This window comes from Temnothorax longispinosus, chromosome 2 (genome assembly GCF_030848805.1).
Source record: "Temnothorax longispinosus isolate EJ_2023e chromosome 2, Tlon_JGU_v1, whole genome shotgun sequence".
Classification (NCBI taxonomy): Eukaryota; Metazoa; Arthropoda; class Insecta; order Hymenoptera; family Formicidae; genus Temnothorax; species Temnothorax longispinosus.
Window position 1 is genome coordinate 16,495,633 of NC_092359.1, and position 14,629 is coordinate 16,510,261.

The 14,629-nt window shown below is 39.5% G+C and overlaps 2 protein-coding genes across 5 annotated transcripts in view; one reads left to right on the forward strand and one right to left on the reverse strand.

Annotated features, from left to right (window-relative positions):
* Nucleotides 1-1,086: 1,086 nt before the first annotated feature.
* The window catches only part of Oamb (Octopamine receptor in mushroom bodies), a 160,447-nt gene continuing 146,904 nt past the window's right edge, over nt 1,087-14,629 (reverse strand). For 3 of the 4 annotated variants that reach the window (XM_071771867.1, XM_071771865.1, XM_071771866.1), the window contains 2 exons: nt 3,558-3,621; nt 1,091-3,371 (listed from right to left, as the gene is read on the reverse strand). In XM_071771867.1, coding sequence (XP_071627968.1) covers nt 3,123-3,371; nt 3,558-3,621 — 313 coding nt within the window. In that variant the 3' untranslated portion in view covers nt 1,091-3,122. Of the gene's footprint in view, nt 3,372-3,557; nt 3,622-14,629 lie in introns of all 4 variants that reach the window. The other variant, XM_071771868.1, reaches the window with a different exon arrangement.
* On the forward strand, nt 9,180-14,268 carry Cpr16 (cuticular protein 16). The gene is made up of 4 exons (XM_071771877.1): nt 9,180-9,386; nt 10,836-11,028; nt 11,683-11,996; nt 12,590-14,268. Exons 1-4 carry the CDS (start codon nt 9,378-9,380, stop codon nt 13,103-13,105), a joined length of 1,032 nt encoding a protein of 343 aa, XP_071627978.1. The 5' UTR covers nt 9,180-9,377; the 3' UTR covers nt 13,106-14,268.

A 14,629-nucleotide genomic window follows, 5' to 3' on the forward strand; every position in this document is an offset into this window, starting at 1 on the left:
GTCGCGGTGGAACGCATGAACAGACGAACGGACGAAGGTGGGAAGGTACGACGATTCACACTCGCGATAATAGAAACGTCCTAGCACGTAGCGTACGTAGGCACACATTCGCGCCGATAAAAGCCGCGCATACGTTACCTCGCGCCCGCGCGCGGATGGCCCGCGCCCGATAAAGTGTCTCGGATAATGATTTCCGAGACGTTCGGCCCGCGCGTATACGTATATACAGGCCAGGTACCTCGATTGTTTCGCGTCACGCTATTTGATGTTTACGCCCGAGATTGCATTTCCGCGTGCGTTCATCCGAAATAGAGCCCGCGCGTAAACGTGCCCCTCTCCTCTCTCGAGGTTCGATGTGGTTGGACATAAGCCAGTCGAGGAATTCCAATCAATGAGTAGATTGCCAGAAACGCTCTTAGTAGAAAACGTAGTTAATACTGATATAGTATATATAACATTAATTACAACATTAATTAAAAGAAAGAAGCTCTTCGAAAGATAAACACAACTTGTACACGGAGAGACTTTTTTTATTATATTTTACCGGAAATTCACTACGTTAAATTCACTAAAAACTTGAGACAACCTGGCAACCAATGAAATATTATCGGTATAAATGATGGGAATTTTTGAAATATATAAAATTTTACAAACAACGTAATAAAAAATACCAAGCAGATTGGTAATTTTTGAAAAATTATTGAAATTTTACTAGAGGAAAGTCCCCTATTATGAGATCTATTTTGCGTGATTGCCGAAAGTTTATGTGCATAATTAAAAACTGTAGGCGAGTACACGCACGATCGAATAATGAATTTTCCACTAAATAGGTTTTACTCTAAGGGCAAGTTCATGATGGAGCCAACAGATAGAACCTATTAGTTTAGCAGAAACCTCGCTATCGCATATTACACTGAAAGAAAAGATTGGTTGCGTCAACCAATTTTGGTTGACGCAACCAATCTTTTCTTTCAGTGTAGGAGCCTATCTCGTAATAGGGGACTTTCCTCTATATATTTTAGTGAAATTAATCAAACATATTTCATATTTTATTGCAATAGATATTAGTATTTTTTATTATAGTAGATATTAATTACACAGAATAGCTTGCATAAAATTCTTCATAATACATGTTATCCCACAACTACCGTGATTTTCAGGGTAAATTCTAAGAGAAAATTCTCTCTGTGTACCGTTTATACAAATTAATACATTATACAAATACTAAATTAATATATTATTATAATTAATTAATATAAAATTCAGAAAAAATATCTTAAACACGAGTTCTAATGCGCTGCTACGATTGCATCATATTACAACGATTAAAAAGAAATAAGTGAAATTTTAACAAGGAAACTTACTTATAAGTTTTTTAATTTTATCAAATAAGCTGTATATTATATGCATAATTAATTAAAGTCGACTCGTGTTGCTCGGCGAATTCAGCTGCGTGCTATCCGCGTGCGTTTTTTTATTAGCATGAAAAAATTGTGATAACGGGACGAAAAGAAGAAACGCTTCTGCACACACTGCAATTTCTGCGAGTCAAGCCTACGATGCCGGTGATATGAGAAAATTAATCTTACGTGCGCCTTCCGCAGACAATCTCACGTCACGATCTATGTGTGATCCACTTTTCCTTATCTACGGTAGGAAAATTTCACGTTGGAATCTCGTCGGTTATCTGCTCTGGACAGTAATTATACTTCAAGTCGCGATTTCCACGGTGAGCGTTAACATTTTACGTCGATTCCACGAAGATGATTGTTTCGCATGCAGCAACACAATTTTTTGTTCGCCGTAAGAAATGAGTAAACTCTGTTACAAACACGTTCTTGAGAGAAAACGTATAGTTATAACATCGATATCAGTAATCATAATTAAAAGAAGAGAGTTTTTTTTAACCTTTCGACTCCTAAGCGGGGCGAGCTTTTGCCCCATAAATTATTTTTTAAGAATAATTCTGCCAGAAAATTTTTATAAATTTTGTGGATTTTCCTAATTTATTTTTATGTTACAAGTTTTTATTTCAGAAAAATAAATGTACAATATATACAATTTTAAGAAGATATACTTATTTACTTGGGACGAGCCATTCGCCCCACTTGGGAGACTGTCTCGGAAATCAGCATGGGAGTCAAAAAGTTAATCAAAAGAAGATACAAATACTTATAGTCGTCGTTAAATTAATATATTATTGTAATTAATTAATATAAAATTGAAAAGAAATAGAGTCTTAAACGCAAGTTCTCACTCTGGACTTCACACATCCCGCATTTGTGCTTCTGTAGGTATACGCTTAGACCGTTCTCCTTAATGACAAATAGCAACGATGAATATCTAACGCTAATAACGAGATAACTATAATATTTGCAACGCCGACGTGGGATATTAAGCGAGATATTGGGGATAGTTTCACGCATTACGACGGAATATTTGAGTATCGATCGATCTTAATTGATCGCGCGGGGCCAGCACGCGCAACCTTGCAACGCTTATCGGTACGTGCGCGCGCGTTAAAGCCTCTCCTCTCGTGGGAGGCCAAGCCGATAAAAGCGGCCCGGAGTAGCCGGAGTGACCGGGCAATCAGCAAATGGAATCGTTAGTTAGTCCCCGTAATCTTCGATCGGACGTTAGTTCCTCCTTGTAGTACACGCTCGCGGCCAACGATCGTGATTCACGTTCGCGTCCGAGCCACGCTAGGATCCGCGCGCCCCTGTGTTTATCGTCGTGTATAAACGCGCCCGCGCTAATTAGCATATTATTTATCGCCCCTTTTATAATTGCCCGCGTGAATTTTGCGACGCAAAAAAATGATCGCGCGCGCGCGTCGATTTATGCCGGGAGCCTAATTTGATTTCGCTTTTCGCTCTTTTAAGGTTCTACGTGCTCGCGCTTTGTATTTAGGCGTGCGTTCGCGTTCTCGCGCGCCGATAACGAAGCGCTACCGTATTTATTGAGAAATCGCATTGTCGCACGCATACGCGCGTACATAAATATCCCGTGTGTTAGAACAATTCACGAGCTACGTCATCGGTGTGTTCAACGGAATTATTTAGTTCCCAAAATCGGGTATCTTCAACGGCGCGATGCGCACGAATGCGGGGAGATATCGCGAGTTATTCAAGCCGACTGATCTTCGGGGAAGATTTTACGGGCCGTGCTCGTAAATCAGGTCGTTCCTGCCAGCGCGAGACAGCTTTTACTGACGCGAAGAGGGATGCGACAGGGGGATGTGTGCGCGCGCGGCGAAACGTCGGACCTATTTGTATTTGATGTCGCTGGCGCGATGTGCGTCTCTCGCTTGGATCAAAACTGGCGTTGCTTTCTTGCCGTATAGCGTGCAGCGGTGGATGTACGGAACCCATCTAGAAAATATCTGAATTTAGTAAATAAACTCGTAAAATTCATGAATTAGTAAAAAATGACGGCGCACAGAAACAGTTATACCGAGAAAATTTTTACGAAGTCCAGCAAAATTCTTTATGTCAGGCTTTGTTACATGCTGCAAAAAAGAAGATAACAAATGCTATATTGTGTTGATGCGTATGTACCTGGAAGCGGAAGAGATTTGACGCCAAAACTTGTCCATCGACGAGCATTTTTTCCCCCATCCATCTGAAATAAACGGTTATTTTATTTATGGTTATTTTTGTCTTTTTGCATTTTTATGAATTGTATTCTCATAAGCTACTTTACTTATTTTACATATTATACACGGAGAGAATTTTCTCTTAAAATTTACTCTGAAATCATGGTAGTTGTGGGACAACATGTATCCACCAAGAACTTTATGCGAGCTATTCTAATCAATATCTACAATACCATAATGAAAAGTATTAATATCTATTACATTAAAATATGTTTGATTAACTTTACTAAAATATATCTAAAAAATTTCAATAATTTTTCAAAATTTACCAATCTGCTTGGTAATTTTTATCACGTTTGTTTGTAAAATGTCTTTTGTATATTTCAAAAATTTGGTTGCCAAGTTGTCCCAAGTTTGTAGTGAATTTAAGGGTAAAATACAACAAAAAATTCTCTCCGTGTATTTGTTAATATTTTCTTTAATTACGAATTAGATATTATTATTTATACTATAATTTTATACATCTCTGTGAACTTATGTAATACTTACATATTAACTTGTATATTCATCTTTGTATACTCTTAATATTAAGTCACATATCCGAATATACGAATTATAATTATTATCGGTTTATTAGTATTTTAATTATATTAAAATTCTGGGCTGTAAGTATACTGCTTGTAATATTGCTGATTCCTCAGCTCTTGAGGTGAGCTTCTCCACAATATATCTGTATGTATATCTCATATCATTCAAACTTCAACAAAATTATTATTATTATTATATATTATATTATTACATTATTATATATATATTGCTATTTTTGTTATTATTCTTATTGCGAGAAAATTCAGCAAAAAATTCTTGTTAAGCACGAGGAGGGGGGGTCAACGATCTCCGAGGTGGGTACGCAAGAAAAATTCGTCCCACCGTAAAAGGCGAAGCCAAATGTTCTGTAGACGTATCCCGCGCCTGCGAATGCGGGAATAACATTACGCGTGTAAGATATACGGTCGCATCGGCTGTGGCATGTCGCATGTCGTCGTATCAAAATCGTGCGACAAAGAAGATGAGGTGCGGAGGATATCGGATTCTCCTTATACCAATCTCAAGTGAGGTTGGAAAAAAAACGACTTTATCAATATGTGAGACGTGAACAATGGGCAAAACGTAACTGCCGCGAACGTAATGTTCAGCGGATATCGCGGATATTTAGTAGTTGGTTGGATATTTTGTATACACAAAGCTGTGTACTTAAAGCTCATCCGTTATAGACAGAATTAACGCTCGGATATCGACCGTCAGACGCAGAATCTCTGTTTCAAAATCATCCGTGAAAATTATAATAGCATTGCTGCTTCAAAATCGACGATAAAGTATTAAAATATTATGAGAAAACGAGTATAAATGCATGATAGAAAGCTAATAAAGATAATAATAAAACAAAGAGTTACGTATTTTATTTAAAATATAGAAATTTGTGTAATTTATATTTAAAAACAATTTTTCTAATTTTGAATGTAATTGCCTTTGTATCTTTTTATGAAATGGCCGATCATTCTACTACTGTATCTAATAAAATACATAGTATAAAAACTGTGTTCCTATGCCCAATGCAAAGCTGCCAGTGACTTCATTTCGCAGCAGGTGAGGTGACTTCGCAACTCTATTTCCATCGTTTCACGAATACATACAGTTTGCAATCGGTAACAAACCGGTCGATTGTTGTACCTTATTACGTCACGAGGCGTTATTTACGCGACGCTTTTACGAGGCCGCAGCGCGATTTCGAGTTGCAGATTTTTCTTTACGATGCCGTCAGTTCGACCTGTTGGCCGAATCGGTGACGCATCGGCAGGCGCCGCGCCGTTCCGAGTCCCATATATTCTATTACCGCGTCTCGCAGCAACAGGCTGGAAGAAGGGTCTGGGGTGTGATGCGTTACAGGCGGACGATCTTCGATGTGTTATTCCGGGAGGAGAGTTTTACGAGCGGAATACGAGCCGCCGTAATAAAGACGTCGCGCGCGACCATACCGGAGAGAGAGAAAGTTCGCAGTATCGAACGTTCGCTCTCTCCTCGGAATAGGAATAAAGCCCACGATAATTAGACTGCGAGAACTCCAGCTGCGATTAGGGCGACGCGGATTAGTTGCCTCGTGCGTGCATTGGAATCCTCCTCGACGGTGGGAAACTCACGCCGGCAGCGAAAACGTTTTCAGCTCCGTGCAACCGGACTGCAGTAATACGTGGACGTGAATTCTGAAACCGTGAGAGCCGCGGTCGCGATGCAAAAGCTCTTCAGACAGAAGAACAGAAGCTATCCCAGAAGCTACACAAGAGGAAGAAATTTAGAAATTTTTAATTAGTAAATAAATATAAATTTTATAAAATTTTATGATAAATTATTATATATGGCAATGTATATGATAATTATTAAATATGATATAATTACATAATAATAATAATAAATATATTACGTTTGATATTTTGATAGATATTATACTTTTTAATACAATTTCTCTGAGATTTTAATAAATAAAATTTATAAAGAATCTGAAAATATATTTAATTAGAAGAAACCAACGAAAAAATCATAAAGAATCTGAAAATAACAATTAATTAAAAGAAACTGGTTAAGCTTTTCTAATGATGTACATAGTAGTATTTTGTCAAATATTTAGGAGATTTTTATAGTTATTTATGAGAAACTTCTGAGAGAGAATTTGAAACTATACCAACAATTTTTTGTATTAATATTTGATATTTCAGAGTCAATTGCATTAGTATTGGATGCCTCTCTTCTTCTCACTGCATACCAAGGGAATTGATAGTTGCCATTGTTTTTGTTCCACGAGGGGGTTGATTTAGGATCACCGCCGTGTAAGTACGCGCGCGGTACCTTCTCGTTGCATTTCTCAGCGGCATCGCATTGCATCGCGTTGGTGCCGCGCGGTTAGATAGTCGGCTCTACGAGAGTCATTTAATGCAGGACGAAAGAGAAAGAGAGAGAAAAAAAAGGAAAGTGAAGAGAGAGAGGGGGAGAGAGAGAGAGAGAGAGAGAGAGAGAGAGAGAGAGCCCGTTTAGTGCCAATGTCAAAACCAACGCAGCATCGCCCACGTGTCCGCATGTCGCAGTGAGAGAGAGAGAGAGAAAGAGAGTCCTCCCCCGTCGGCGGCGACTTGTTGCGCGACCGGGCACGTGAGTAATTCCGTCGAAATTGATGAACTCATTACGCTTGTATCGTTCCCTTACATCGTCGGATTAAGCGAGCCGGCCGTAAATCCACCGGCGGGTATTATTTATGCGATCGGCGGCGCGTAGAGACGCCGGAGGCCCCGCGGCCGTCCCGGACCTTCCCTAAAAGGACGCGGACCTTTCGCCGCGCCGCGCGCCGGTATATCGTTTCATTTTCGCCGCTCGCTAATTGCATTTCGCGTTCGTTTCTATTTTTTTAATTTTATTTTCGTTTCTATTACTCGAGGTTCGCGCCGCCGACGCGATTTTTCGAGGATCAAGCGGATGCTGTTCCGATCCCTTGACGCGCGTAATCTTGCCCTATGTTGCCGAAGGCAGAGCCTGTTCACGAGGCGTTTCTGCCGCGCGATTGCCGCGCGACACTCGCAGGTAGAACAGCAAGTCACAATAAAGTCAAAATTATGTCAAAATGATGGTAAAATGACGATTTTTGCGCATTTTACGATCATTTTGCCATTTGTTCTACCTGGACAGAAACGCCTCGTGTGTGAACAGGCTCTTTGCTTGATGCTAATCGCACTAAATGTTACTATAGTCGAAGTCGTTAATTCGGACTTAGTGTGGCGTAGAACCAAATTTAAATCGCTGGAAATGTGATTGAAATGTGATTGCACTCCGCCTTCGATTCACAAGCTTTGGGGAAACCAGTGGAAACAGTACATTAAACCGAAGCAGGATCGGATTGAAGACATTGATGGAAACTAGGCTACTGTTAATTGTCGAATTTATAAAATTCCGACAGCCCCATTCGTATTTTCCGAATCTGTCTTCCGTACTGCGATAAAGTTGAGATACAGGCGGATAAATCAATGAATTATATTATTTGTCGGTTTCTTTGCGAACAAAAAAATAATTTTTTCAGAAACACGGTGCATTAATAGGATTTCGATTATCGATTAAATATTATTCATCCTCGACGGAGCAAATCACTTATTGTTAGATTTGAATATGATAATTCGGTTTGAAGCGAGAACGACCTGCTTGTCTCGGGAGAGATTTATCTCGGCTCCGTTTACGTCTTGTAACATTGTGCAACGGGCATGTATTTGCATTGGCATGTGCGAAACTGTTTTTCCCATCCGCCGTCTACCCTCCAATGTCATTATATATGCAGCTCGTAATGACGCGTTTGTCGTTTTGGCATTTATGATGCAGCTTATTACGATCATTGTTGATGAATGCGTCGTAACTAGCAATAATGCAATTTGAAGGTAATGGAGATTACGCGCGCGTGTGGGGCCGCATTAATTATGCGTACATCTTCGATAACACAAGTGACGAGGTGTTATTAACAACGATAAAACAAACTATTAAGCGGATTTAACGCATTATCAGCAGCAATCAAACAGTTGTTTTAGCAAAACGTTATTTCTAAATAACGTTCGGAAAACCTGTTTAGACGGATAAATCGCTTCGTGAAGACAATACTATCAATATTATCAATAAACAGATAATTTATTTAAGCAAGAAAATCTCTGCATATTAATTTCCTGTGTGTGTGATGCCTTTGTTATGAAAAATTAAAAACAACCGATATAAAAGGGAGTTAACCAAGCAAGGTGTACGTGCTAATAATATAAATTTAAATAAATAATGTGAACAAACGTTTCGACCTGTAAAATCGATGAAATACGGTTAGATTATAAAATTCGCAAACCAAGTATGTAGAACACCAAATTGTCTGGAGTATAGAGTTTCTTGATGTGCCATTAAAAGTGGTGGGACGGACTCTCGTGGTATAATTGTTAACTTATGTATACTTAGGTGAGGTGGTATTAATTGTAATCTTATGCATAACTTAAAAAATTAACTTATAAAACTTATTAAAAAATTAATTTCAAAAAATTCTCAGATAAAAACAGTTATCCGTATAAATTTCAAGCCGATTTTGTGTATAAAAATAATTTATATATCTACTTAAGTGATATCGACAGCCGATGAATAAAGCCCACTCAATATACCCGCTGCGAGGAGACTTGAAATCCAGTCTGCGTGAATTACCTTTCGTTACGGCCGCGTTGCCATTATTACGCTCGCGCCTTTTGCGTACACGCATCATTATTATACATGGGGCGCGGATCCCTTAGCCTGTGGGACGCGTTCGGTGCCCGGAATGCGCGTAAGATCGACGGCTCGTACTCGAGACCAATAAACGTTGATTTATCGGCGTGGAAATCGAGCGCGGGGTGATTTGCGATCGTGGGCAAACGAACAGGCACTTGGGGCACTCCGCGAGGAGCGCGATCCCGTGAGCCCCGTAGCCCCGTAGGGCCTCGCTAGGGCCCCGTCGCGCGCGACGCTTGGGTGCCTTGGGTGGGGAATCACCGTAAGCGCGCGGCAGGTCCCCGGGGATCCTATATAAGAGGATGCGACCGAGAGTTTGCACTCTCACACCCGTTAGCCGACTCTCACCGGGATTATCCTAGGCGAGCGAAAAAGAAAAGCCCGCGATCGAGGGGCCCCGACCCGCTAGCCACGATCGAGCGACGGTTCAACCGGCGGCCTGATCCAACCGAGGACGATCATGATACTCGTGAGTGAATCCTAGTTTCGACAGCTTGAGTTGCACGCCAAATCTTTGCGCTCACCAAATAATTAAACGCGACTTAATGGCGATTGAGTATAATTTATTTTTAGCATCTTCGTGTACCGCATATATAAGGTTTCTCTTACTCGTATCCCCTGATGTGACCAAGACCAATTTGTAATTAGTCTCAAGGTAGTTTGCAGCATCTTGCTCTTGTGGGTGTCTCTAATTCAATTCCATCGCCCACCTTTGTGGTATAGATAGAGAAATAAACTTTTGGCATTTTACCCCCGCGTTTGACAAACGAGGACTGAGACGAAACAAAAGTTTTACAATTCAATTTACCATCATGTACCACGATATTTACCGTGTACCGCGTAAATCTTCCCAGGAGAGACACACACCCAACGTTAGCGACTACATTTTGATTTTACGATTATTATTTAATTACCTGAGCGTATTTTGAATCTATATTAATATTGTGTCAATAACTGCTTCTATAATACCATTTCATTGCGAGCAACGGTTAACTTAATATCCCTCGATAATAATTCTATCGATTTGACCGAACTGCTGCGATATAGTTGCGGTTGCGCTCATTGGCGGTCGAAGTCCTGGATTCGTCGCTCACAATTCGAGGAATGTGGTTTTGTTCCGCGGAAAAAAAACATCATAATAAATGCAGCTCGGAATTGTGCCGATAAGCCGTTCCGCGTAATCGCGCTGAAATTCCTCAATCGATGAACGTTAGGTATACGTATATGCCACTCCAGACGAGGCGCAGTTTTTCTTCGTATCCGCGTAATCACGACTAATGTTGTCGCGTGTCTCTAAATAGCAATATCCCTAGTGTAGAAAATTATGTCTGCCATGTAATGACAGTCGTATCCTCACGCCTGCGTAGCTGTTGCAGCTGATGCACTGCCATTTAATTAATTGGTTAATAAACATAGCTGTAATGAGACGTGTCTCATTTGCGAAATGGAACACTTAAGACAAATATAGCTGTTTAGAATAAGCGCCCTAACAAATTGATGTTGCATATTACAGTCTTAATTCGAGCTACGGAGAATCTTTAATAATTTCCATCGCAGTATAATTTGATAATTTATGCCACATTGTTTTAAGCCGAATTATTCGGTACTAGCAAATTAAAATTCACAGCTGCAACGGATGGATTTTGGTACAATTTTATTTACGTATATTACAATATAATTTAAAAATATGAAAATGATAATAATTAAATAAGAGGATTTTATTAATAATCACGGGACGTACTCATCGCAAATCGATATAAAAATTTACAGAGTCTTTCAATTCGTGAATCAATTGCTTTAACTAATGACAATTTTTCGCGGGCTTATATCGTATTTTCGATTAAAGCTGCTTAACACGCCGATAATAATTCGATAATATTAATTATAGTTGATATTTTTCATATTTCTCTGCCTGTAGACAATTTTGTGCAGCCTCGTCATCGGACGATCCATCGCTTCGCCGATCGCCAATGTTTGGCTGAGCCCGATACCGGCCCTTTCGCCGTTAAGGCAGTACCACATACAAGACGGATCGGGATCTTATCAATATTCCTTCACGGGGCCGCATCACGCCAAAGCGGAAACTACCTTGAACGGTGTCACGCAGGGTGGTAAGTTCTTTTTCTTTATTTTTTACACATTTTGACGTTTCAGTAATAGAGCTCATCGTTGATAAAGGCCAGTCACGCAGAGCTGGGACATCTTATATATGTAAATGTAAAGCGAAATTTATCTGCAACGGACGGCAACGCGCGCGCGCGCGCTTTGTCACGATTCATGATCTAATGCGCGTGCCGCAAGTGCATAAATGGAATGCATTCTTTTGCAAAGTGTGTTACAAGAGGTGCATTACCGGCCTACGTCCTGCGAGTGAATCTTTCGCTAATGCTCGCCGGCATGACGTAAGAAAGACGCCCATACGCCGCATGCTCGTCCCTGCAAATTTCCTCGGATGACAATGCGCGGTTGCATGTTAGAGCCGCTTCTCTCTCTCGATTGCAATGTGATGACTCACGATACGCGTAATGTAACGTGCGCAAAATTATATGAATATATACATAATTATCAAAAGAGCGCAAGTGCTATCTAATTATTGTCATTTTAAATATTAATCAATAGTAGCAATAATTACGGCGACTAACGTACATCAATAGTAACAGATGCGACAATTGTAAATATCTTTCCACGCGCGAATAAGCGTTCCCTAGATGACACAATGGCGCCCCGTTATCGAGGAGTATTATCATTTCTATTTATGCCCTCAGGATATTCCTACATCGACGCAAATGGAATTTTGCAAACGGTCTCGTATACGGCGGACGATAAGAATGGATTTAGAGTCAGCGCGAGCAATCTGCCGCAGCCACCCAAGGATGAGCAGCAAACTGTACACGACACGCCGGAAGTGGCCGCGGCGAAGAGAAATCATCTCGAGGAGTTGCAAAAGTCGCATCAGGCCAATTGGCAGGATCAGAATCTTCTGTCGTACAAGATCGTGCCGTCGTACTTTAGCTTCGCCCAAATCCAGCCGGACGGCGCCAGCAAGACCGAACTGAATTTGAAGACGCGAGAAATAGAGGTATGTGCAAGTCGCGCGCGCGGACATTTCAATCGAAGTTTGCTCGAATAAGAGGAACGCGGCGGTAAAAAGGTAAAATTCACGCGTTTCATCTTTTGAAACGTACGAGAAATTCATAGCACCGCGCGATTGCCTTGGAATTTTTTGCTTAATAAGAGAGAGCGTTTCGATAAAAATAATTACCCTATAAAATATTTTCATTATAAATATAAAATAAATAGTAAAAAAAATATATAATTTTCCACACCTTTAACGCCAAAATTCTACTGATTACTAAAGATAGAAGTTATACATATATATATATATATATATATATATATATATATATATATATATATATATATATTCCACAATATCCCAGTTTTTTGTGGATTCTCTAAGAATTTTGCAAAAAAAAAAAAAAATGAATTACGTAAAATTCCTGCGACATATACATACATATGTATGTATAATAGTACATACTGTTTTGTATAATTCAAAGTAAATGTAAAATAATATGTAAAACGACATTCCAATTGACATTCCAAATATCCAATCTGTCCAATGTTAAAATAGAAATTAAGCAATTTCTTTTACTCGCTTCTTCTTTTTAGGGTACCACCAATCCGTTCTTGTTGCCAAGATCGGAGGCAGAGAGAATCAACGTTCCCAAGCCGGATCCGAGCCTCTCGAAGGTATCGCCCACGTCTTCGGGCCCCACCACCACCATCGCCGCCTCGTCATTAGCACCCTCGACGTCACTAAGGGAGAACACGCTTCTCAAGGACGACGAACGGACGACGTCTTATCAGAATGCCTTGCATTCGGGGAGGGTGATGCCGCTCGCCAGCATTCAGAAACGGCTGGCCTTGCCCGCGCCCTACGTACTTCCGGTGGTGCCTTATAGATTCCTTCACAGCTCGCTGCATCACACCCAGGACTCCCTGGGCCAATACGATTACAGTTATACCGGGGACTCGAGCGCCAAAACTGAATCCAGGTCGCTCGACGGCACCACTAGGGGTGCCTACAGTTACATCGATCCCAACGGGATTCTTCAGCAGGTGCATTACATCGCTGATCACAATGGATTCAGAGTCTTGGCAACTAATCTGCCAGAAGCGAAGTGATAATCACGTCGGCGCCATAGAAAGTGTCCCGTGAGGCGTAAAAGCTTTCGTCTTCGAGAAGCGCAATGTCATATTTCAAACATTAATACCGTACACAATTTCCTTTCCTAAATTTCGAATTTGTCAGTGGATCTCAATCTCGCGGAATAATAAAGAATAATAAAGTATATTTGAGCTTTCTAAATAGAAGCAGAATATATTTTTGTAAATTTTGATCGAGAAATTAATTTCAATAAAGAGAGAAAAGTGAAAAGGACAAAGCGAAAAGATAAAGTAAACTCATATATTTCGTGTATTTATTTAACGGATCTTGATTGCTTTTGTTAAAGATAATTACTCGCGACAGTCAAGGAGCAATAAGAAGATGTACCAGAAAAGTTCGTATTTAAATAATTCAAATGTATCGTCTCGCGTAATAAATATTGGTGTCGGGGATTGGAGGAAGTATTGCGCGAATGCTTCTCGAGTTTGTTCAACGATTGTTATCGCGGAAACGCGGAGGAACGGACTTGATTCGTATTCGAGTATCCTCCTAACTTTATTTTTTCTTTGTAATGTTAAGCTTACTCCGCGGTCGCGATTGCGACCGGATAAATTACTTCACGTTCCGTAAGCATTCTTCTTCTATCATTTTTAGATCGAAAGGCGTTAATGATGTCATGTTTTCAAGATTGTTTAGTAGATTGCACTTATTGATCATATTACGTAAATACAGATGAAAAATGCAATCTCTATTGTTGTCTTCATATGTCCCCCTGTCTCTTCTTTGTTCTCTCTTAATCATTTCTGCATGAAATGAATAAATGCAATAGATTTGCACATATTCAGGCGCAATATATTTATACCATTATTAAAAATATAGGGGCAGAATGGAGTAGTTAATGTTTAAAAATAAATATTTTGTAATAAATAATTTCAACTGTTTTATTTTATAATATAAATAAATGCTTTCATTACTATATAAAGAACGAAAAACAATTATTAGATTATCAATTTTGTAATAATCCTTTTTAAATACTATACAAACAATACAAACAATACTATTTAAACAAAAAAAAGTTATTTGCCTCGTTTTATCCTATGGAGAAAAAAACGAGGTACCTTCCTTTTTATTCATTTAACAGGATGGCATGAAACTTAAATAAAAAAAAAACAAAAAACAACATTAGAAGTAAATAAAGTACAAGTAACTTTCTTTCACTTACATGAGATGGAAGAAGTATCTAATACTGTAAAAACACTGTAATAAAATATGACGTTACCTTCAAATAACACATAAGGCTTAAGGAATGGCTACCAACTGCTGTCTGGTAGACGACGATATAGGTACTGAGTAGTTTCAAGAAATTATATCACTTGATGGCACAAATAAAGTACCCCGTTCTGCCCGAGTTCCCGTTCTGCCTCACGTTCCCCTAATTATTTTATTAGGAAAATTAAATATGAGAATCATTTTATTAAAAAAATTAAATTTTTACTATTCACATTAATAAATTTGTGTAATAGATTTTGCAGCCACGTTTT

Excerpts from the sequence above, each read along its gene's own strand:
- Cpr16 (XM_071771877.1), top strand. Across the intron at positions 11,029-11,682 it reads GAACGGTGTCACGCAGGGTG|GATATTCCTACATCGACGCA; the intron begins GTAAGTTCTTTT and ends TTATGCCCTCAG. Across the intron at positions 11,997-12,589 it reads TGAAGACGCGAGAAATAGAG|GGTACCACCAATCCGTTCTT; the intron begins GTATGTGCAAGT and ends TCTTCTTTTTAG.